The sequence below is a fragment of the Simochromis diagramma genome, unplaced genomic scaffold (genome assembly GCF_900408965.1).
Source record: "Simochromis diagramma unplaced genomic scaffold, fSimDia1.1 OVJJ01000603.1, whole genome shotgun sequence".
Lineage (NCBI taxonomy): Eukaryota > Metazoa > Chordata > Actinopteri > Cichliformes > Cichlidae > Simochromis > Simochromis diagramma.
Window position 1 is genome coordinate 14,485,815 of NW_024387414.1, and position 25,259 is coordinate 14,511,073.

General features: G+C 38.3%; 1 protein-coding gene and 1 long non-coding RNA gene across 2 annotated transcripts in view; one reads left to right on the plus strand and one right to left on the minus strand.

The window, feature by feature from the left end:
- tspan15 (tetraspanin 15) overlaps positions 1-25,259 on the minus strand; it is a 41,163-nt gene that overhangs the window by 12,663 nt on the left and 3,241 nt on the right. The window contains exons 2-4 of the mRNA XM_040011449.1: positions 15,448-15,633; positions 14,369-14,443; positions 9,277-9,372 (exon numbers count right to left, since the gene is read on the minus strand). Coding sequence (XP_039867383.1) covers positions 9,277-9,372; positions 14,369-14,443; positions 15,448-15,633 — 357 coding nt within the window. The remainder of the gene's footprint in view (positions 1-9,276; positions 9,373-14,368; positions 14,444-15,447; positions 15,634-25,259) is intronic.
- On the plus strand, positions 2,072-7,349 carry LOC120721249. Its single transcript, XR_005693142.1, has 2 exons — positions 2,072-2,114; positions 4,692-7,349. It is a non-coding gene; the product is annotated as an uncharacterized LOC120721249 (long non-coding RNA).

The window sequence follows — 25,259 nt, forward strand, 5'->3', positions numbered from 1 at the left end:
CCTCCTCTGTTGGTGTGATTCTGCACAGCTGTTTTTCCAGCACTCGGTCAAGACCCAAAGAAAGGTCACACACAAAAAACCCCCCAAAAAAGCCACAACAACAAACAAAAACTTAATATAAGAACACAGAGTTCTCAGTGTGGTAGGTGCAACAGTGCAGTATCACCCGATCTAATCCTGTCTATGAGCAGACTGTTCAATTCATTATGCAGCCTCATGAGATAAAAATGAAGCATCTTTTCAAAACACGTCCATCTCCTGAGATTCTGATGTGACGTGTGAGAGTGATGGATGGATTACACAACAGTTTGTTTACTAAAGTTGAAATTGAAATACAAAGTCATTTAAAAGTGATGTGACACATTTATTTTTTATGACCCTCACTGGTGACAGTCATGACCGAAGCCATTATGTTCTAGGGTTGTCCATCTGTCCGTAGCTCTTAAACTGGCAACCTCGACAATTACAGAGCCTTCATGGAGTAATTGTTAAATCAGTTCCCTTCACTTCTCTCTCTCTCTCTTTTCACCCCCAGTGTGCGGCTGAAGGAATTCTGTGTGTTTACATCCTCATGAATGTGACATGTCAGGAATTTGTATAAACATTAATTGGTCAAAAAGTCACCCTCACAAAATATTTAGCTGAGCTGGTTTGCAGAGGTATACAACAATAAGCTGGTAGCTCGAGTTTATTTTATTATTATTTTTTATTGTGACTAAATTTCCAAAAGTCTCCTGGAATTAAATATTTGCCGAATAAGCGACTAATTTTGTGACTGTCCAGCTGACTGATGACGAGCTGCTTGCATGCAGACTGTGACTAATCGTATGGTTAAGTCCCCCTCTGAGCCAACCGCTCAAAGCGTGGGTTGCAATTACAGCAACATAATGAGCGTGTGATTACAGGTTAAAGACTGAGGTGTTTTTTTTCAAAAAGTTTGCTAAACTTTTCAGGATCACTTACTATTGTTACTGTATTAATAAGAACCATAATTATGACTTTATTTATATAACATTGTTCAAGCTCCACATTACAACGTGCTTCACAGGAGCAACAGAATAAAACAGAAGTAACAAATAGAGGGGGGGGGGAAAGACACTTTAAAGTAAATTTAAGGGGAGGGAAAAGCTTTCTCATCAAAGTATTTTTTAAAAGATTTTTTTCAAGGAAGTGACTGACTTGATTTTGCCAGACAGGTTGTTTCAGATTTGTCCCTTTGAGTTTTCAGTTGGGCCCCTGGAACAGGGAAAAGACCTCTGGTGCATATGGTAATTACTAAGAGGTCAGAAATGTAGCTTGGAGCAAAGCTATGAAAGACTTTAACAGAAATCAGTAAAATCTTAAATTCAGTGCTAAACATTGTGTAAAAAGGTAAGAGAAATGTGATCTTGTCTCCTCGTTCTAGCTGAAAGTCTGGCAGCTGAGTTCTGTAGAGTCTGATTTAATTCAGTAGAATGACATTCACAAGGATCTAGAGGTTGGCAATCTCCTGGCAGCCTCTTTTTCTACAAAAATATTTTGCCCAACCAAGTTGACGAATGGTTTGCAGCTGTCACTGAAAGAGGTTGCTGCACCAAAAACTTGCATATAATTCTTTTGTTCACTAGCAGATTGCTGCAGTTGCCCATAGTTTGCATGGAAGATGGCAACTTGTATGCAAACACTTGCTAATGAAACACTGAACAGTTGAGAAAATTTGAAAGCTTGCATCTCATTCTTCAAAGTAAACAGGCACGTGCGGGGGGGGGGGGGGGGGGGGGGGGCTAGAGGGGCTTGAGCACCCGCCCCTTTCCTGATGGGTGCCCAAAGTGCCCTTTTGATAAGGCAACTTTTTAAAAAAAATTATTTATTTTTTTTTATGTGTGTGTGCGTGCGGAGTCCTGTCTGTGCCCCTCAACAATAATATTTAACTATTAATCACAGTTTTGATAAATAAAAGGATCTGGCTTGCATCAGTCACATGATCACATTTAACCAATGGTCGCCCTTGACGGCAGAACGCGCTAATTACGAGACGGGAACGAGCTCACAAAGAGCACGCGCATTTTTAGCGGTCCGGAGCTGTAGGAGAAACACAAGTTAACTCAGAGACACAGACTGATGCGACAAAACCAGTACCGGTAAGTAGGTGTACAACGTAAACTGTAGTGTATAGCACCCACGAGTATTGGCTTATTACGTACACGTTGGTAAGCTGTCTTGTTGCAACTGACGAACTGAAACAGCGTGCTGTGTGTGCAACAGCGCGACAAACATTACCTGTCCTTTTATTAACTGCACATGTAGTGCTGGTCATAGCTGCTGGCTACCTGTGTAAGGCTGTCATGGGTCTGTAGCTCTGTCACCGTTTTAGGGAACATATTTAGTTTTAAAGTATTTAGAACATATTTAGTTTTAAAGTAAGTTTCCGGGCTTTTCCTGCCTTTCTGGAGGGATTATATTTCACTAAAAAACGATCTAATATGCATGTCCACATAATTATGCATTATTATAATTATAATATATTAAAAAACACACGCTGTATTTTAAAGAACATACATTAAGAAGCAGATTATATTAGATTTATATTTTAAATAAGACAAAATTTGGATTTTACAGCAGTAAAATGATTGTATCTCTACAGTTTAAAAATGTAATAAGCTTTGCCCCTGCACAGAGTGGATAGTGAAACAAATGGAATCATCATAAATACATTATTTCATATTTATTACTTCCCCCTCCTCATTGCTTTATTATTGTAGCTCTAGTAATGAATAATAATGTAAGGATTCTGGATCAGCACCATGATGCCCATAGTATATACAGTATTCTGAAGAAGGTCTAAAATGTCACTGTGTGCGCGTGCATGTGTTTGTTTTATGTATATAGATTTTTTTTAATTATTACTCATGATATAACATTGTCCAGACATGGCTGGTAAGGACATGAGGAGGAAACAGCAGGAGCTGTGTGAGGCTACTAAAGGCAGTGCTATAACATTTTTCTGTCATCATTTTATTATAGATTAAGTGCAAGAGTTGTTAGGTGTGGATAATTAGATTATAGTTTATTGCAATAACAAGTTGTGCCTTGTTCTCAGATAGACAGCAAGTGGAGAGTGATATATGAAATGATGGGATGGAAGGAAGAAGAGAAGCAAAGAGTGATTCACGGGCAGAGCCTCATTTATTTCTCACAGTTTTTTGTTGCCTTATGGTTCCAAGCGCTGTCACCAATCTTTGCATTTTGTTATTATCTCATGACACTTGTTTAATCAGCTACCATCTCTCCTATGGACTTTTTAATGTCTACAGTCTCAGATCAACACAGCCCTGCCCTTCCCATATTAGATTCTTGATGAATGTGTGTTGTTGTTATTCAACCTGGTTCAATGTGCCCCTTTTTAACTTTGAGCACCCGCCCCTTTAAACCTCTCTGCACGGCCCTGAAAGTAAACATTGTGCCTTAGAACTAAATCCAATGTATTTTTCTTATATTTTCACTACTGCTTGGAGATTAAGTAGTGAGAGTTTGCAAAGACGTTGGCGCCTTCCATAAGAACCACTAGCAACCAAAGCACGGAAGTTGTCAGTGCAGCACCTAATACCTGTTTGTGAAAAATTGCACCTATCGACACCAAACAACCTTGAAGAATACAGTGACTTACGGTAATACATACCGGTAGGTTCACTGTCTGGTCTCTAAAAGTGTGTCACTGGGGCTTTAGTTCCCATCAAACCAGTAGGTCTTGTAAAACCAGCTGCTTGAAATTTTTACAGCAGGGAACCAGTTCACCCACTTCCCCGAGGCTGATATAGCTCCTGAAAAAGAGTTTTCTCTGTTTTTACCAAAAATTATAGTATTTTGTCATTTACACAAAAAAACCAAAAAAAAACAAGTGCTGTAATAACTCAGTACATTTGTATAGGTACAGTTTATACTCTATTAGATGGATGGAAAAGGAGCTCTAGTGAAGATTTGTTTTCAGGTCTGTTAATGTTCCATATAATCATAACCATACTGCAATATAAGTTTAATGTCTCTACCTCAACCCATGAAAATGAATACAAGTGTTTCCAGTAAGTGGGTGGCAAAGGTTAGTGTTTGTGCATTCATGTAAGATTTATTAATGGACTTCGTACTTTTCTTGTTTGTTACTGCATTTTGTGTTATGTTTCTGTGTTTATTATATTTTCATTGACAGACACCATTGGATGAATTTTAATGTTATGCTCACAGTTGTCTCTTAATGAAATTTAACATGTCTATGCACAACTGCTATGCTTAAATTGCACCAATGCTTTCCGTGATGAATCCAGAATTCGCTTATAAATATGCATGATCACTTCTGAGTGAAACATGCAGCACTCTGGAAAGATGGCGTTTGAAAGAGTGTCTGCCTGAATGACTTTTTTGTTTGAAGTGCTCTAACACTTCTTGGTATACACAACAAAGCCCTGCTGCAGTGCTGTGGGGGTATTTATTGCTGCGCCTGCAGCACAGATTGTGGTTAACAAATGATGTGACGTTTTCAAGCTGCATTGTTTTTATGAAGCAAGTGTCTGCAGTGACTAAGGTGTTATCTAATGAGGGAAATGAAAAATTGTTGCTCCTGGCAATGAAACCAACAAGTGGTCAATAATATGACAACTATTTTGATAAATTATGTATGTAATTGTGTGAGAAAAATGTCTCCTCTGTCTCCTCTGCAGGGGCGAAGAAAGAGGCAGCTTCTACTGGTGGAATAAATGTCACATCTCCATTACAATACTGAGGCACAGTGGATAGAAAGGGCAGCTTGAAATCGAGTTAATACCGGATATGATACGACCTACCACTTATACATGAACTCTGTGCTCAGAATGAGATGTTTCCTAATATCTTTACAGCTGGAACAAAAAGCTTACAGATGTGCTTTGTCACTGAAGACACATCTTTAAGTATGCTTCAAACTAAGAGATCAATTATTTTGTGGTTCGTGTGACATTTATCATTCTGTGTCAAATGAAGAGCCATTAACAGTAAAACCAGTGATAGCGTCACACTTTCAGACACTATACAAGATTTCAGATACAAAATGGTTAAAAGTTATTTTGTAAAAAAATGGAAATTAGACTTAAGGCCCAACTCTAACTTTTGTCAACTCCTCAGATGGATTTTGCTTGGTCTTGCTCAGGTGTACGCCTGCTATGTTAGTGTGTAAATGTAATGAGAAAAACAAATATGCAGAACCCTTCTATGTGACCCCATGCCTGTCCTACTTGCTTTATTCGGTTAAGAAACAGGAAGTGGTGGTGCAGTTATTACAGTCTGGAGTTTGAACCCTAGAGTCATTCCACATCCGCTTGTAGAGCCAATCGTCAAGAACTTGAAGTAAGCAATTTTTTGTGCGACTTTATCAGTCTCTCACAATCTCTCACATGAGGTGGGGGAATGTTGCTTCAGTTCATTTGGTGACACAGCTCGCTCAAGTCTTTTCTTTCCCATCCATTCTGTTGTAGTTTTGTTGCTGTGCTTGGGATCATTGACCTGTTGCAGGACCCGGTTTTGCACAATCTTCAGCTGATAGACATGTAGCCTCACATCTGACTCTGGTATACAGAGTAGTTCATGGTCGAGACAGTGACTGCAGGATGTCCAGGTCCAATTCCAAACCAGTCTAAACCATCACCCCTTGACCGCCTCTTTGTCCTGATATGCTGTGTTTGGTTTTTGCCAGATGTGGTGCTATCCATTAAGACTAAACCTCTCCAATTTCATTTCATCACTGTTGATGTGTTTCGTTGCTGGCATTGTGTAAAAGACCTGAATGCTCCGGACCAGCAAACTGGCAAAAATTTGGCTTTCAGACGACAGGTGGTCACGCTTGCTGATGATCATTTAATCAAGAGCATTTGATTAACACCTACTTCCCCATTCCTATGGAAGCAGTAAGAGTGTACTTCATTTTCCCACACACTGCTTCTGCATTTCAGCTTAATGTTTGTTAATTAAATAATGACATGGTGTAAAATGACACGTTTTTTAGTTCACTTGAGGTTGTATTTACCGAAATTTAGAACCTGCTAAGGACCAGGTCATTTTTAACATGTCCTGATACAGAAACTCTTACAATAGAAAGTAGGTGTGCTTTTGTTTTCAAGTGACTCTACATTTGGAGTCTTATCTCAGTTATTAAAGTGAAGATGTCTTAACCTGTACAGAATCAGATTTTAATATTGTCAAGGAGAGGTTCACTTAAAGTCCATCTTAAAATAGTACTCACACAGCTATTTCTCTGCATTGACTGTCACCAGAGGGGATGGAAGAAAAATAGCATGGCAGAAATTAAATTCTGCCGCCTCTGACTAAACAATGTGTGTGTCCCGGCTCTGAATGTTGGATTGTCGATTTCCTTTTCTGGATTCAGAGACGGTTCGATAACAAAAATAAAGAAAAGAAAAAGTGCTGATGCAACTGTTCGGGCTCTGAGGCATGAGGGCGTTTTCAAGCCTGAAAACTGGTCCCGACAATCAATTTTCCTTTGTTGTTGCAATTATGACAGATGGCTAAGACGTAGCCCCATCCAAAACATCAGCAGCTATTTACATGGAGACTGGGACAGGACGTCTCCTGTTGAGTTTACACTCAAAACACCTTCAGGCATTTTGCAGGAAAGACTCCTCTGACCCTTTTCGCATTACACACACACAAAAATAAAATAACCTGACAGTACAGACGGAGGTGCCATCTAAACACATTAGAAATGTTTTTGTCTTCTTACTGGATATGAGCTTTTCCAGAGTTCAGCGGGCACACGGGACGACATTACACAGAACACATTAAAATAAAAAATAGATGGTTTTATAATATAAAAGAACATTAAAAACACTGCTGGATACAGAACTGTGCTCACAGGGCACAGACCTGGTATGAGCAGTGAAATATTCTGATTGCTCACAGACAAACGCAACATAAACTTCCTATTCAGTTGTTCTCACTTACCCACCGACAACAAAGGGACGCCTTTTTAAATCTTATATGAAAGGAACAGAAAAAAATGTCACCATTTACACAACGCAAACACAAATGCATGACTGAATTTGGTACCGTTCTCACAAACAAAAATAAGTTCAGAACATAGTCTCAGTACCCTCCAAGTTTGTTTTTTCAAACATGGTTTTCCATTGAAGTTCTTCAGAAAACACTTAATCTCTCTAAGAGCAGGGCAACGGGGCCAGCAAGCAGCTTTAAAAACCTTTTCAGGCTTCTGTTAAATGGCTTTCTAACATCACTGAAGCAATCTTTGCTGCTATAAAGTTCTTCAAACATGTCACTGGATGAATCGGCTGCCAAAACAAAACAAAAAAGAGGCTCCTTTTATGTTTTGACAGATAATAAATCGGCACTTCTTTTCTACACAACCAACTAAGATCTGCATAACCAAGGTGCTGCTGATCTTTGACAAAAATAAATACACCAAACTAATTGTCCTGTTTTTTCCTCCAGCATTAACAAACCTTCTCTGTGAAAGAGAAAGATATTCATTTTTAAAAATCTCGTTGCATTCTCTCTTTATAAACTGACCAGATTTATTAGGCCTCTTCCGCTAATAACCTGCTGAAGATCAAATTGAACATGTGAATAGGGAAGAAATGTGATTTAAGGTGGCGTGTTTGTTGATGCAATTCGGACCCGTCTGAGTATTTTAGAAACTGCTGATCTACTGGGATTATCACATGCAACCATCTCTAGGGTTTACAGCGATTGGTTAAAAAAGAGAAATTATCGAGTGAGCAACAGTTCTCTCAGTATAAATGCCCTGTTTATCAATTTACACATCCAGCTAGAATAGAGTAAAGTTTGCCTGTCCTCGTCCCTGCTTTGGTAACCTCTGGGTAGTGCAGTTTTCTCGCACAATCCAAAGACTCTAATGTGAGATTAACTGGTCATTCCACAATTGTCCATAAGTATGATTTTGCACATGAACCATCATCTGCCCCTCTGTGTTAACCCTGAAACAGATCAGGGTGTGCTCGGTGTATTACAGAGACAAAGCCCCATCAAAGCAAAAGCCAGTATCCTCCATTCAAAGATCGACATGCATAAACTGTTTCTCATCCTGAGAAAGTTTTACAAACACCCGTTATCAGTTACCTGGACCTGACCAAATGCACACAAAGATCTTTCTTGTAGCTTTCATGGACAATGCTCAAATGCTGTTAAATCTGCCAGTCCACAACTGTGTAAAAAATTCAGCCCATTTTCTAAACCACCAAATCACCTGAGACACAATAGCTTTAGGGAATTCAAGCAGCCTGCAACTATCACGCAATCAGGCCACAAATCCACAGTACACAATCCTTAAAATGATGAAGGCCTGTAGCGTGCAGAACATATGCCCCCTCTCCTGTGCTAATCAGAGTTTGTAGCTGGCTGCTAGTTTCAATGTGTGACCAGTCCGCTGTCCCCTACAGTGCATTACCATATGCTTGATAAAAGCTGGGAAAGAGATCTCCAGCTTCAGGCTGTGTGCATGGCGGATCGGTGTGCTCTGATGGTCATGCACAGCGATGCAACTAAAAATTTTCAGTGAGGATTCAAGTTCACTGGTTGTGCAGTTTTAAAACAACAAAAAATCCTCAGCTTTATAATAATAATCAGGCTTTGTCTCTACTGCAGGAGATTATTAACATAGACTATACATAGAGGATGGATACCACTGCTGTGACTTCACCCATAGTCTGCGCACTGGCCTCATTTTAGTTTTTTTAACTAGATATGACCATAACAGGATGTGAGTGTTTACTGGGATATTTACCAGCTAATACTAGTTCTGTCTAACTAGCTTGGCTGTCGCATTATAGCTATCATTAAAGGGATTATAACAACAACAACAACATGCACCTACTGAGAGAGAGAGAAAAAAAAAAAAAAGCTAAACACCTGACTCTTTAACGCATCTTTAAGAACACATGAAGCATGTCTTTAATTCTAGTTTATAATTTATAGATTAGAGGGCATAACTTTAACCCTTAAAACTATTAAAACAGATCAGTGATCTAAAAAAACAAACAAAATAAATAAATAAATAAAAAATCACTCTTAGTACAGATGGAGAGGTATAGGCTGTAATATTTATTTATCCTTTAAAGCTGTGTATTTGGGGATTTACTAAAGTCAAGTCAAGGAACTTTGTTTCTGACTTTATTTAAAGTCCTGAGGGTTTCTGGGTGATTAATACAGTCCGTATGTAAAAAAAAAAAGACTATCACAGGTGACGTTTATCAAGTAACAGGAAATTAAGAGTCGTCTTACCCTATTCTGAACGTAGTCCATGATGTTTTTGAAGTCCAAGTCATCGTAGTAGTTTACTATGCCCTTTCGAATGTTCTTGTTCAATAAACGTTCCGCCTGTGAAGGAGTTAGAAAAAGAACGCAAAACTGTGAATAGTACAGGAGAGGAGAAAGTCAGATTATCACATCTGTCAGTGGAGCTTTAGAGTTACTTGTATGTGTCAAAAACCATTTAGTTGCCATTTTCGGTGCTGTATGAAATGTCTTTGGGCCGGCACATCCTCTAAGCAAAACGGCAGTAGTCCATTTATGGTGATGTATTTGTCCTCATCCTGTTTTAATAGCACACTGCATGCTGCCCAACAGTTACAGTATGTGGACATTGTTAGCCTTAAAACGAAGCCACAGCTCCAAATAAAAGCAGAGCCGAATATAACCCATGTTTTTGAAAGGAGAAGCTGCAGGTTTTATTTGTAGTGTGACTTTCAGGGTTAACTGTGGAATTGCATTAAGCTTTAATAACCAAACATAATCATGACTTGTTGAGCTTAATCAACATTTTAGGGGATTTAAGGATTTAAGAGCTTTGACTGTGCAAAATTATGATCAATGAAACAGTTTTGATTTTTTTTTTTAATGTTAGAGCTTTTATTCCTCCTACTTATATTTTAAAAAAAAAGCAGCCAATTGTGTCTCAAATTGTGTGTGTTGTGTACCAAAATACCCTCTATGTTAAAGGGTATTTCGGTACACAACAATCAGTGTGTCAAACAGGCGCCTGCTGAGAGCAAATGCTATCATAAGTCAAGGTGACTGATTCACTGAACCAGGATATTAAAATGAGAGAGAACTTGACCGCTCACATCTGTCAGTCACAATCTGGTGCTGTGGGGTTACATTAAGTTTAATATATAAGCTTATACAGTCACTTGGCATAAATATTTATAATTTGGAGGTCTCTTAAGATAATTTTTTGAGAGCTTTTCATTAAATGTTTTCATTCAGGGAACGGTTCATTTACTCCACTAATTTCTCCACTCTGTTTCTGATACATTAGTCTTATTTATAGTTCATTGGCGATGAAAGCGACAAAGCGCTGTTTTTTTTTTTTTACCCTTTACTTAGGCCTAATATTGTTCCTTTATTTCATTCTTCGAAGCACTGCCGACAATAACGAATCGAGAATGCAGCCTCCTCCATTAGGGCCACAGAGATTAAAAGAGATTTAATTTTTCATTTCATTTCTTTTCTTCCCCTCTTGAACATATCAGGTGTTGACAGTGGATGTACTGGGACAAGGCACCCACATTTAAACCAAAGTACGATGTGCACATTTGTAGAACGAGAGCTCAAAGGGCATCATCTCCTCAAACAGGATGTTAATTAAAACGGGAAGCCAAAAAAAAGTATGTAGACGTTCAAAATGTCTTTTTGAAAGTCTACATACTCCATCACTTGGCCCACTTTCAGGGATTCTTTTAAAGATTGAAATCTCTATTGTGCTCTCAACATTTTATACGTGCAACCTGTTGAGCCACATCGTAAAAGTACGCCTTGTTATGAAAATCCATATGCATTAAAATGGTGATGCAGGAAATGGAAATCTGTTATAGTTGGTTTTACACTGAACAGATTAAAAATGTGACCAGTGTATCACTAAGAATCAGTCAGTTAATCGGTGAAATTAATTTCACTTTAATTTGGCAACCAATTAAAACAATTTCTATGTTTCCTACATGAGAGTGTCAGACCTGAAATGCAATCAGTAACCTTTAATGTTCAAAAGTTTAAAAGAGCAGCACACAGAGCATAGTGAGGGAATTAAATAAATATAATCATTAATCTTTTTGAATTTGAGTTAATTCATTTTTTCAACACAAGTGGAGTCTTTTTGTGTTCTGACCAGAGTAGGTGACCTTCAGTTGTACAACTTTGAGCAGAGGAGGGTGAAACAAAGAGTCAAGTCCCAGATCTTATGTTTGTGAGCCTGAAGTGGAAAGCTTCATTAACAAAGAATGTCATCTGGGAGGTGGAGGAATTTCAGTTTCACGTCTAAGAGGCTCTTGCTGGATGTAAGTAGTAGATGTGATTTTCTGTGTCTGTAGACAGCAACAGATTTGAACAGATTGAATTTGGAGTCCAGGGAGCGCTTTTAAAGACCTTCTATGACTCTTTGGTGGCATCTGTCATTTTTTACAGTGTTGTATGTTGGGGCAGCGGTTTATCGGCAGCTGAGAGGAAGAGGTTGGATAAACTCATCAGGAAGGCCAGCTCTGTTCTGGGATGCACCCTGGACCCAGTGCAGGTGGTGGGAGACAGAAGGACTCATCTCTGATGGACAGAGTCTCCCACCCCATGCATGTAAATGTTGCTGAACTGCAGAGCTCCTTCGGTGACAGACTGCTGCATCCTCGATGCATGAAGGAGCGTTTCCGCAGGTCCTTCCTCCCTGCAGCTGTCAGACTGCACAATCAGAACTGCTCCCAACAAACATAGATGTTTACATCTGCGCTGTAACTGCAATAATTTAATCAACCGATTCGCACTACAACCTGGTTTGCCTCTTATCTGTAGTTAATTTTATTTAATTTAATAACAGTACTCTGTTTATAGTAACCATTGTCCTTGATGTAAATATGTAAGAAAAATGTTGTATGTTTCTGTTCTGTGTCCTGTTTGTTGTATATGTGTCTTTCTGGCTGCTGTTACAAACAAATTTCCCCTTGTGGGACAATTAAAGGATTATTCTATTCTGTCATATATTCTGACATAAAAATTAAAATAGATTTAAATAAAACACAAGCCTTTATCGTCAAAACGGGTTGAGCCGCAGGGAAATTAAAGTTTCCATTGTCATTTGTTTACCCGTGTGTCTGAAAGATTAGGCAAAAACCACTTGGCAGAATTTATTAAAACTAGGCAGGGCTGTGGACAAAATTATGTGGTGTGTAGTTGTTCTCAGCAGAGGACAGAGGATTCTTAAGCTCTTCCCTACAAATCCACATCAAGATATTTATGAGAGTGAGCCATTTATAAAGAAAACCCAATGACGTCAGGATGTTATCAGAGAAATGGTGACGTTTGCTTGATTAACGCGAATCTTGTTTCGATCATGGCTCATATTAGTCATCATCCTTAGCCTTAGCCAGAGGCTAAGCACCTAACAAACTTATTCTGTAATTTTAATAACCTTTAACACCATCCTGTTTTTTCCCCTCAAAATTAATTATCAAAAGGTTTTCATTTAACAAAATTATATGAGGAATTTTATGCCTAACGAACACGGCGCTGTAACATGCAAATGAGAAGGAGATAAGTCATGTCAATGTTATCTCCGCCTTCGTGACGGTTATGGTGTGTAAATGATCTGTGACTCACGGTGTGTTGTGCTCTCCTCTCAGGTGTAGCTGGTCTGGTGTGATTAACTGAAAAGCAATAAAGAGGGGGCAGGACCCTTGGTGTGCTTTCTCTTCCTCTACACACCGTCCAGCGGTAATTTTTGGTTGAACAGTTTTTAATTATTTTGTGTATGTGTGTGCGGGGTTTTGTGTTTTTGTTTTTTTTGATGGGTCCAGAGGGTCTATTTTTCCTGCTTTATTTCTGTTATGTTGATTTTGATAAAGAGGACTTCAGACACTACAGACCCTAGATTTACTGGCTTATCTACCTTCTGTTGTTAGCCCTTCTTTAGTAATTATGATTAAAAAAAACAAAAAAAAACAAAAACCCCTGCAGCTTTAACTTTATAAGATTATTTTTTAGACCTCTCATCTAGAGGCTTGGATTACAATTAAAAAAAACTAACTAAAAAACAAACAACAACAAAAAACGACATATTTACATCCAGATCTTGTTTTTTTTTGTAATTCTCCTTAAACAACCTCCTTTAGTTTGAGCCACAAAGTTTATTTTAAATATACAGAAAATTATTGTTTACATAACATCAAATTTAATCCATGTGAAGTGGACCCATTTTCATTATTTTAATAAAAGCATAATAAACAGTGTTGTTGGAGTACAGAACCCTGATGCCTCATTTACATCGAGTTAAATCATTAAGAGGTGGAGGTTTGATAATTTGTTTCATATAAAATAAATTTTACAACATGCAGCCATAATTTGTTGTTTTGTTTTTTTTAATTTAAGAATTTGTTGATGAATCAAATGAGCCTCCCACAGTGTCTCATTTTGGTCCCCTTTATACTTCATTTAAAACTGAGCCTTCCCCATAAAAAAGGATTACAAAATAAAAATCACAATCCTGATGATTAAGCCTCAATTTCTGTTGCTTTTATTAACAACTGCCTTTAAATGGCGCACCATTAAAATCTCTTGGTACGACGCAGCAGCAGGAACGACCTCTGGAAAATCCAACAGCACAGCAAATAAAGGCAATCGAGTTTTCTTGTCTAAACAGGATTCATTAAAAGGTGCTCTACACTTCGGGGTTGGGGGCCTCTACATTAGACAAGACCCTGCATTTTGAATCACCCACCTGCAGTGCCTTATTGCAGACAGTTTGACATGCAACACTGCAGTAATTTCCAACAATCACTGACTTTAACTTTCCATTCTTTACATTTTAACTATTTGGAGTTTCTAAGTCATGTAAAGTTGCTCCTTTCTGGTTTAAAAAGTATTGACAGACATGATGACCTATGCTGGAAGAAGCCAGAGATCATAAGGCAGAGACAGTAAGCAGGACCAACAGGAGAACTTAAGAGGGAAATATTAAAAGTGCAAAATACAGAGACATTGTGAAAGATGACATAAATATCACATAGACAACTGATAATTCTACATACTCTTCTAAACATATGAATTCTGATCCTGTGCAAGTTTAATCTATTGTATTGGTCACAGGAAAACAGCTTTATCTCATGTTAAAGAGAATAAGACTTCAGAAATCAAATTAAACTACATAATGTGGCTTTACTTTTCTTGGCTAGAGTGAATCTCTTCCTCGTGGTAAGCAGACTGTCAGTGTCAGACTGCTTTGGTTGTTATCTTGCTCCCTGCTACGTGAAATAAAACACATGCCTTCACTGCCCACCTGCTGAAGTCAGAGCATTTCAAAATGGTAGGGAACTGATTAACACTTGAGGCAACTCACCTGGTTGCGAAACACCAGCCCCAAGATTGCTCCGACCAGCTCCAGGAGCAGACACGCTGCCAGGGTGTACATGAACTGTGGTGCACCAGACAAGAGAAGAGAAATGAGATATTATACACTTTACATGTTAATTTCATTGTTCTATTGAGTTCAAGCATACCCCCCCCCCCCCCCCCCAAAAAAATTGAGATAACGTTTTCTAAAGTGCCTTTGTGTGCATCTTTTAACAGTTTGTGTACTGTGTCCATACAGAAAGACCTTTCCTTCCCATCCTAGTTAATCTCTAAAGCAACCAGTGACCAGAACACTCTGGTCTTGCTCTGTGCTTTCATAAAATCCTGAATATAGATGCCATCTTCACAAGTTTGTCTTTTCATGCATCTGGCAGTGACTCCAGTTGTTTAGTTGCTTATTAAGTAATTTGTAATACAGTGTGTCTTGATTTTTCACCAGTCAGTTCATTGCATTTCTTCCTATAGTTTTAGTACATAACAGAAGCAAAAATTTAGTACATTATGTCAAATGACTCTCCTTAGTGTAATAAGCCATTACTCACTCCAGCTTAGAGACTGGTGTGAGCATCCTCCAGTCGCTAGGGAAAATATACATTGTCTGACTGGTTGCTGGCAATGAAATCAGTTGCAAATGTGATGCTGCACCAAATACCTCCTATTGATTGTTTTGGTTGCTAGCACGTTGCTACAGCTGAAGTAAAAGTTGTGCTTTTACCAGTGAAACAAACATGTTTCCAAAACGTAACAATCTCTATTTCTGGTTTGTGTCACACTCTTCACACAGTTTCAGTTGGAAAGTGTTTGCAGACAAGTTGGCATCTTATAAGCAAACGATCTGCTAGCAAAGCAATTCCAACTAGGTTTTTGGTGCAGCATCATGCAACTCTCAACCAGTTTCATCCAGTAACAGCTTTTTCTGTTTGTTTGTCTGTCTTTAAATCCCAGAAAGTAAGACAGACTGGTTTAGTTTAAACTGCGTGTGTGTGTGTGTGTGGGGGGGGGGGGTATTTGCATCTTTACAAATAACAATGATGCAAAGGCAATTTACAATACTTCACCACTCACCACTTTCAATAGAGTTATATTATCCCTCAGGGAACCCAAGACTCCAATGAATGAAACAACAAATAGGATGATGCCAAGTAGGATCAGGATTATAGATGGGGCCAGAAACACACCCTCCAGTGTCTTGTACTGCTGTCGCTCTACTTCTGCATAGATGCCAATACCCAGGATACATCCGCCTATTAGCTGGAAACACACAAGAGAAGCAGTTAGGACAGATTAGTCATCAGCTTGAACATGATGGGAAACCAGCAGGTTTCTAGGTTCGCTCAGTTTCTGCAGATTTAAATATAACTAAGAGAATAAAACATTCAGTGGGCCAAAGCTTAATTTCCACAATTACATGTTCGTCAGCTACCACTTAGCAGGGAACATTGAGGTGGAAAAAAACGGAAAGTGCTTAGACCACCAGGTCTCAAAGACAACAGAGAAAGAGACGCGTACAATACTTAAGTTTAAGGTCATACATATTAGAAGGAAAATACAGCAACATCACTTTGTCAGACAGGTTCTATTTAAGTGATTTCTTGATTCAGGAGGTCCAGCAGTAATCAGGGCTGGATATAGCTAGTGAAATTGAACTTTGCTTCCCCCAAAAAAACGTGGTTTTCACAGTCAATGCTTGATTTAACAATAAGGCAATTAATATTTCGACACAGGGACAGATAGGTTTGGATTTTTGTTGATGCTGGAGGTCAGAGGAGAAAGGCCAATTAGCTTTGAGTTGACAGGAAGGTAACAAGAACTCAAACAACCACTCCTTGCAACCACAAAGATGGGCCACAGTGGATACATCTACCGTCAGCTAATAACAAGTCACACAAACGTATTCACATAAATGTAACTGCTGTGACATCACCTGTTGGTTAGTGTAGCCCTCACACTGTATGTGATGACCAGGAGGTGAATCGGACTAAGAAACCAAGAGACACTGCACACTCATATTATAGCAGTTTGTAAACCACATGGTAGCCTCACCCTAAAGCAAATAATTATAAAATGCAGTTTAAAGGTACTTTCACACTGACTTCACTTTTCACACCAATAAGCTGTGCCAGTCTCCCAATCTCTCATGTACAGTCTATGGATGATGGTCCATGTGAGTCTGTCTGATTTAGACAGAAACCTCAACAACAAGCATAAAAATCTATATGCCTATAAAGCATAAAGTCTGCACCTCAATCAAATCATGAATGTTTCATTTAAATTCCACTTTGGTGGTATACAGAAGCAAAATGTTTTTGTCCATTTCTAAAGCCAATTGTATAAAGCGTTTTAATAGTTTCTTTATCAAACAACAAAGAAAGAAATCCTGGCAAACACTGACATAATTATAGGCATACCCTTGTAGAGCTACAAGGGTAAGAAATGATAAATAAATTAAGCAATTATAATCTGTATAATCGCCAGACTGTAGTGGACTATGGTAACAGATAATTCAGCGTTGTTATTGTAAATACTAGTTTCTTAATTAGGTTCTCTGAAGTTTTGTATAGTCTGACACATGCAGGCACACAGTGTCTTTGTTCGAGTTTCCCTTCACCACATTACTCCAACATAATTCAACAATCAATTCAAAAGAACATTTAAGAACCATCAGTGCTGTGAAGCAAATTGCCTAGATTGTTTATACACAGCCATAAATACACACTTTTCTGTCTTTGTCATTGCTTCTCTTTCAGTTCTCTTCAATCTTCAGTTTTAAGTTCTCAAGTAACCAATCATCCATACAAAGTCATCACATCAGGATGGAGAAGGCTAGAGTTTTCCCATTAAAGACAAAAGATGGGTAGAAACGAAACAGGGCACTGGCATTACGGACTGATAATTGGAAACTCAGCAGGATGTTCCTGTGAAACAGAGCAGTATCACATGAACAAAGCAAACTTTCACAAATAGCAAATTATATTTCTCGACAGAAATTAGTGGGTTTTTTTGTCCCTTTTTGTGCTCAATGCTATAAATTTCAATTCGATTCAAGCGAAACTTGCAAGGCCGGTTTAGCTCAAGAACCTCCATTTAGAGTGGATTCACATAATTATACCTCAACATAGGTATATTTTTAAACATATAAAGACCAACAGCTCCATTATTCTTTCTGTTGTGTTGTGAAAGAAGCATTGTTGAACAGCCACATACTGCTGCACGCCAGCTGAATAATATATCACAAGAAGGCTCCTGTGTAGACATTAGAATTGTTAATGAGAACCCTAATCAAAAGGTCAATTAAGTCAAATTAACAGTGGCAGAAGCTATTTAAGCAATCAGCAAACAAACCTGTCAAAGTCTAGGAGGAGCAAAATGAGAGAGGGGAGAGCGCAAAGGGTCAGCTCACCCAAATTACTTGGGGGGGTATTTTTTATTTATTTATTTTTTTTAAAAACACAACACAACCCCTGCACAGAGAGGAGCAGGGTCAAGTGTGTAGACGTTTGAATGAGTGGTCGGTCTCAATATAAAACTGTTTTTTTGTTGTTCCCTTACAGCGGTGTTTCCAGCGCTGACATCCTCAGGTTCCTGCATCTAAAATGACACCGTGAGGAAACTTATCACCACCTCACGTGATGCTGTTTTGAATCCTATCTTTAGAAACGACAGGCTGTTCTACTGTGTCAAAGCAAGCCTGTGTGTGTGTTATACTCTTCTGGCTCACTTAAAAATTTTAATTTGTTTATTACAGACACACTTTGAGCAAACTGCACCATATAACCTCAAATATTTGGCTTATTCTATGCATATCAATCTAGCTAATAAAGTGCTGTGAAGTATTTCCCCACCTTCTGATCATTATCATTTGTAAAATGGTCACATCTTTCTTAAGGAGTATTAGGGCAACATTAAAAAAATCTATATATATTAGTGATAATTTTATGCCTTGTGTAAATAAGTTAGTGAAACAAACTGATCAGCCATCTGATTGTGTCTTGTGATTTAACATACATCCTGTCTATTGCTCGACGGTGTGACCATCAATATCCTTGCATCTGTCCACTGCCAGCTATTTCATTGTGTACAAATCAGGCCAACTCCTTCAGGTTTGTGTACTTTCCTTCTGACTATTGTAGCTTTCTGCACCATCTTTTCTGCATCCTTCTATTTATCACCACACTGTGTTTATGTGCTAAAGAAGAAATAATTTTCTTTTTACTAAAACCAATTCTGAAGTACGATTTCACTAACTCATCTGCAGTTATCTTATAGATGGTATAGCAGCTGCAGCACTTTCAACAAAGGGACAGGGATCTCAATAAGCATCACATCATGCTGTGATCTAAAGAAACTCAACAATAGCTGACGAGGACTGACGAGACAAAAGTTTACATTTTTGAAAGGTTCGAGTCCCGTTACAGCTGGCGTAAAACTGATGAAGCTTTTTATGAAAACGAACATCATACCAAGAGTTATGCAGGATGGCGGTAGTGTCACGAAACGTCTAAATCCAAGCGAGATACTTTGGCCTGACTTTTAACAGGTTGTTCGTTCTTTAAATCGTTCAGTGTTGCTGAATTAAAGCAAGTATGCAAAGAAGAGTGGGCCTAAATTCCTGCACATGGAAGTGAAAGACTCTTTAGCAGTTGCTACAAATGGTGGCAGAATTAGATTTAAGAGGCAGTTACTTTTCACATGGGGTCATGTATGTTTGGATAACTTTTTCCCCCCCCTTTTCAAAACTGCATTTTGTATTTATTCACGCCATCTTTGTTTGATGATCTGAAACATTTAAGTGTGAAAAATATGCAAATAAACAAAACAAAACAAGAAAAAAAAAATCAGTTATGAGGCAAATGCTTTTGCACTATATAAAACTAAATTTCAGTCTGAGAACAGTGTTTCTCAATAACAGCAGCTAAATGTTAACAACTATGCATTTGCTGAAACAAATTTAAATGACCGAGTGTGTTTCAACAATGACTTCCAGGCTAAATTAAAATTAAAAGAGCCATTTATACAAACTCACTGACTGCCAAATAGCACATGGCACGTCCTGAAATAGGATCAGGCAGCTGAAGTGGAAACTGGCCAAATTGCAACAATCCATTTATACTGATTTCAGTTATTTGGTCTGTTTTTGCATGCTGGAAGGGTTAAAATGAGCACGACTTCTTGCAATATTCACCCACATATCCATTACCAAAAAAAAAAAAAAAACACAAGCATTTTCTCTTCTGTACCCTGAAAAAAATAACTTTTCCCATTTCATTTTCAAAGCAATGACTGTAATGAAATTGTTGTTTTTCTATAATAATTGAAGCTTGTTATCAGGAAGGCTGCTACTGAGAAAACATAGAAGAGCTGGTTTATTTTTCTGCTTGTGAGGTATGCTGTAAACAGACAAATTTAGGATATTTGTGTTAAGCCACCTGGCGCTATCCCTGGTACTGAATAGATCAGAGGAGGAAATGGAGAAAACATCGCTTTAATTCTGCCTTGTTGGCTTATTGTGGACAGAAATATCAAAGTAGCAATGTTTCGGAGAGAGAGTGAGCGAGAGGCAGAGGGAAATGCATGGCGTGAGCAGAGAAGCAGACTAAACGATCCGATAATCACGGCATATTGCTTCTGCAAACACCATTGTATGACATATTGCTAATTGCTGTTTGCCGCCATCCCCCCTCCCAATCTGATTTCAGCCATCCTGTGAGATGCACAGCGCATCACAGCAAAAGAGAAAAAGGGGGAGGGGGGCCTATGCAGATTTCAGAAGGTCCGACACTGTTTATAATCCACCATGATGCCTTTCCCTTACATGTCCCTGCTTGGTGTCTGTTATGGTCTCTTACTGGCCGCTGGCCTGTACGCCACCAACTCGCTTCCATTCAGCCAAGAGGAGAGGAGATCACTTAGAGCCTTTTAAACAGCAATTTGAAATTTCTGCCAAGGATAGAATATGTCAACAGTCAAGAGTGATAATCTCCACAAAGAGTCTGTCTTGTTTGAGGATCATTCTGATTCATGCAAACAGATTTCTAACAAACGTACTCGGGAAAATAAAATAAAACAGGTCACACACTGTTTATCATCATGCACTTAGCTGCAGATGGCTCGGCAACAGTTTCAGGGCATTAGGCCAAGATCAAGTGGTAGTTTATAACCTATTACACTCTGCTAAAACAACTTCGTGGTGCTATTACTGGACACAGCTCACAGCTATAAAGGCATGCAGTGCAGCTTTGAAACCAGGGTACAATCTGCAGACATAGCACAGACAGAAAAGGAAAAGAAATGTAACTTTAGGATTGTCACTGCTATTGCGTCCTAATTTAAATTAGCTTTTGGAGACATTTTAAAGCTAAAGCAGAGTTAAGAAACCAACATGGAACTAACAAATATCTGTAAACTATACTGGCTCTCATATTTTCCCTATGAACAGTGATAATCAGAGCACCTGTTAGATCTGAGAGAAAAGGAAATCTTGTCATCTACATTCAGAATGACATCATAGGCTATTTTTAGCCAGTCCAGCAGCTCAGTAAATGTGGATTTTGTTCCCCAGGTGTAAATATCTAACAAATAACATAACAATTTACTAACCTGTCTCAAATTTCTAGCATATTTATTAATTGTGGCCAGACAGCCAGTTCTAAGAACTTTGATGAGCTTTCCTCTAAAAAGGTCATGCTATGGATGAAAAATCTCTTTTCACAAGTTATTGCATTGATTTCCATCTTTCACATTTATTCCTTGTCAGTATGGACTTTAATACGCAGTAGGCAAGTGTACCATATATAAATACCACGTTTCCATGAATTTACACTGATGTACCTTATCACATAATGTTAGAATCTTTCTCTAGTCCTTTGGTTAATGATCATATGCATTACAAAAACCCCTCAAATTATAATAAAGGCTAATAAATATGCATCCAGATCTGTGTGTTTATATTGACCTCAAGCCAATGCTAAACCAATAGCGAAAGGGTCTGTGATGCTTTCTGGAGACAATTTTTCTGTCTGCTACATCATTGCAGATGAATTCTGGCTCACTCTTCTTTACAACGTTGCTTCAGTTCACTGAGGACTGTGGGCATCCAGTTATGTATTCAGGTTCAGGTCTGGACTGGGATGGGATGGGCTGCTGCAACATCTTCTGTTGAAGATTTTTTTTCTATGCTTGAGATCATTGTCCTGTTGCACGAGCCAATTTCAGCCGAGCTTAAGCTGTTGGAAAGATGGCCTCACATTTAGATAGAGTATTCTGGCATATAAAGAAGTTAAAATCAAGCTTCAGCCCTCTACCACTAGTGGACGGTTCCTATGTTTGTTAATCATCAAATGTGGCTAAACATCTCCACTTTGGCCTCGACTGTCCAAATGACCTTGTCCAGTGTCCAGAAACCTTGTAGTTTGTTCAGATGCATTTTTGCAAACCCAACTGTGCTGCTGTGTTCTCTTTAGAGAGAAGGGGCTTTGTTCTGGTAACCCTTCCAAACAAGTCATACATGTTCAGTCTTTTTTGTATTGTCATGAACTTTAAAATGTAGCATGCCGAGGCCTGTGGAGTCTGTGACGTAGATCTTGAGTTTTTTTTGCAAATTTCTCTGAGCATTGCATCATTGAGGTAAATATATACCCGAATAATCTGTGATCACCTCCAAATATGCGTTCAGGAGTTTTACAACTACATGGTCAGTTATAGAAATCAAAAGAATGAAAATATGGGAACATATCAGCATTTCATAGCATTGACCATGATCCTAATTTCAGGATATTGGTGTTAGGAAGACCCAAAGCATGACTTACTAATGTGGAAGATAAGTAATGCTCATGACTAATGAGATCATGATTGTATGCAAAATGTATTAACACTGAAAATATTAGACTGGATTAAATATTAAATCGGTGTGTCAAGAGTGAAAATGACAAATTTGACCTTCCTCATGAGGACGATTTGGGTAAAGACCAAAATTCTCTCCAACACTGTAGGCAGAGTTCTTGTGAACAGTGGACAGAGATCTCACCAGAGCACGAGCTAGCATTTGAGTTTTTACATTTTGTACCTTGGGCTTTACAGATGAATGTTTTAATGGTCTCAAAGTAAACGCAACAAAAATTCAAAAATATGACATCCCAGCGTTTTCCTGTGTGTTAGTGAGCTCAGTCAACCTTCACTGGGTAAGTAAAGGTTAAGAGCAGCAAATAACTTCACGCAGCAAACTGAAAGAAAGCAGCAAACTTGGGAACATGCCGGGAAGGTTATTGGAAGAACTCCAGCTGCTTTTACATTTCTCTGAGATTCAGATGACAGGAACAAACAATTTGTGACAAATTACAGACGGCAATCAAAACCTCTGACAAATCCTCTCTGCACCTCTCCAGTCGTGCTCCTCTGTTCTGTCCTCCTAATCAGTTGTTTACATTATTTCACTTCATGCTAATTTCGGAATAAGAATTTAAATCAAAGCGGCGTTCAAACACTGTTAAACATGACCCGAGGCATTCTCGTCACCCTCGAGCTTTGCTTGAATCCTGCGTTTACTCTTTGTCAACTGTTCTCCATTTGAATACAGAACACAGAGCCAGAGGAGATTAATCTGTTGTCCTAATGTGGGTTAAATCATTCCCACAGTAAGCAGGAAATGACTCATCATCTTCTGTACATTGTTCCTCCAAAATATACACCGCATTGTTTGGACATTTACACTCTAAGCAGTTGATAGCCAGCACGCGCACATCCTGTTCTGCAAAAACGCTGAATGGGGGTGAAAAACAGGTCATTAAGAGCAAAAGAAAAACAAAACCAAATGAAGAAGCACAAAGAGATCTGAAAGTAACCCGCTCGAGTTTCTTTTTACAGGTGGTTTAAATTACCGACTGACATTTTAGAAAGTGAAGCTCTGAATTCTAGTAAATCTCCACAAGAGTACTCACACTGCAGAGTCCTCTGTTTCTCCAAAACCAACTGGTGCATCACTACTTGTTGTTTTCATTACTCATTATATTATATTATAGTGTGAAATGATTACTGTAGCATCATGCGGTGAACTGAAAAAAAGATTTGAGCACCTGTTGCAGGAAACATTTTATGAGAATCGCTGTTGGCGTTCAATCTTTGTGTCTAGGTTTCCAGGAGGATGTGCCAGAACTCTTTATTCAGAGGCACCATGTGGCAAAAAATATCTTATTAATGTGACTGAGTCAACGAGCAGCAGGATCAAAGTAAATATAACATGTTTATCTGTTTCACCTTCCCTATCAAGGCAGCATTCATTCTCCATAATAAACCCATTACTGAGTCTTATGCCTTTGCCTCCCGTTCTACTCCTTTTTGCGCTTTCTCCCATCGCAAATTAACTTCTCAAAAGGTTCTTTCAGAAGAGACAAATAAATGAATTTTCTAAGTGCACCAAGTTCAATTAGCCATCCGTCTTCAAAAATATACAGTCTGTCACATCATCTATGAGAGGGAGCAGCTGCATGGTTGGTTATACAGTATTTCCCAGAAAGGAAGACAAAAAAAAGACAAGCTTGTAAGCCAGCAGTATAAACTGTTGCAGTCATATCTCCCATTTGGAGGTATTTGTTGAAATAAACATCACGTTCAAGAATCAAATTATATCACTTCACGTTACTGCCTTTAAAAAAAATAAATAGTCACAAGTAAGGCTATTGTTTCGGGATTAAATGGTCAATATACTCTGATGTGGCCCAGTTTTTACTGGTCGGACAACTCTGTGTGCATTAACTCTGTGTTCCAGTACTGATCCACTACTTTTGTCTACAGAAAAGAACCTGTGGAAAAACCAGATGTCAAGCTTAAAGTTTTCTGTGTCTGTCTATTAGGGGTGGGGGAAAAAATCAATACTGTGTAGTATCGTGATATTTTGTTTGCTAATAATGTATCGATACAGGGACAGCAGAAATCGATATTTTGTTACAAAAAAAGTTTGTGCTCTGACTTCAGAGCATGTTGATCCTTTTTCTGAGCAAGAATCCTGACATTCCTTCACTGTCCAAATATGTTTAACTTTTTTATGGCAGCAATAAACATGACAGTTTACTTATTTTAATTTAAGACATGTTTTATTTTAATTAAGTTTAAAAAATTTTTATTTAATGTAAAATTATATTTTGTTTTAATTTACTTTCAAATTCTTCGGTTTCTGAATGGGCTGCATAGTTTTCATAAATAGCGATAATTGTACCAGATGGTTGCGTTCAGTTAAGTTGGACTAGACTGTAATACAAACCGTTCAAGTTTGTCAACAATAAAACTGACTGAAATGAGAGAAAGACTGAGTGCGAGAATTTGATATTAGATAAAATGAATATTGATAAAGTTTACCTTTATGTACAGAATCTGAATATTGCAAAATATTTTTAAAAATTGCAATAACATCGTATCGTGCGTTAAATATTGTGATAATATCGTATCGCGGGATGTATGGTGATTCCCACCTCTACTGTCTATGTGCCACAGGAACTACGTTCTCTGGTGGGGAAACAATTTTTAAATGTGCAACTTGTTAAGTTGTGCTTTGCTAAAAACAATAATTGAAGCAACACATTGTCACAGGAACGTGCATGTATTAATTTCTATTCATCTGCTAGAGGAATACAGAGCGCACAAAGAATACCTGTTCAAACAATGAAATGAATTTCAGTTTAATCTGCTTATAAGCTAAAGAGATTTCCACGTTTACTTTATTATCCTATGGCGCAGTAACAGTTTAAATGCATCCAGTTTAAAGTTTCAGAGCTCTAGAAATAAACAGCAGGACTGAGCTTGCACTCAGTGATAAAATAATTAACCTGAATTAAAATGTTTAACACGCTATACAAAGATTAATGATTTTTCTGCTGCATTAATCTCAT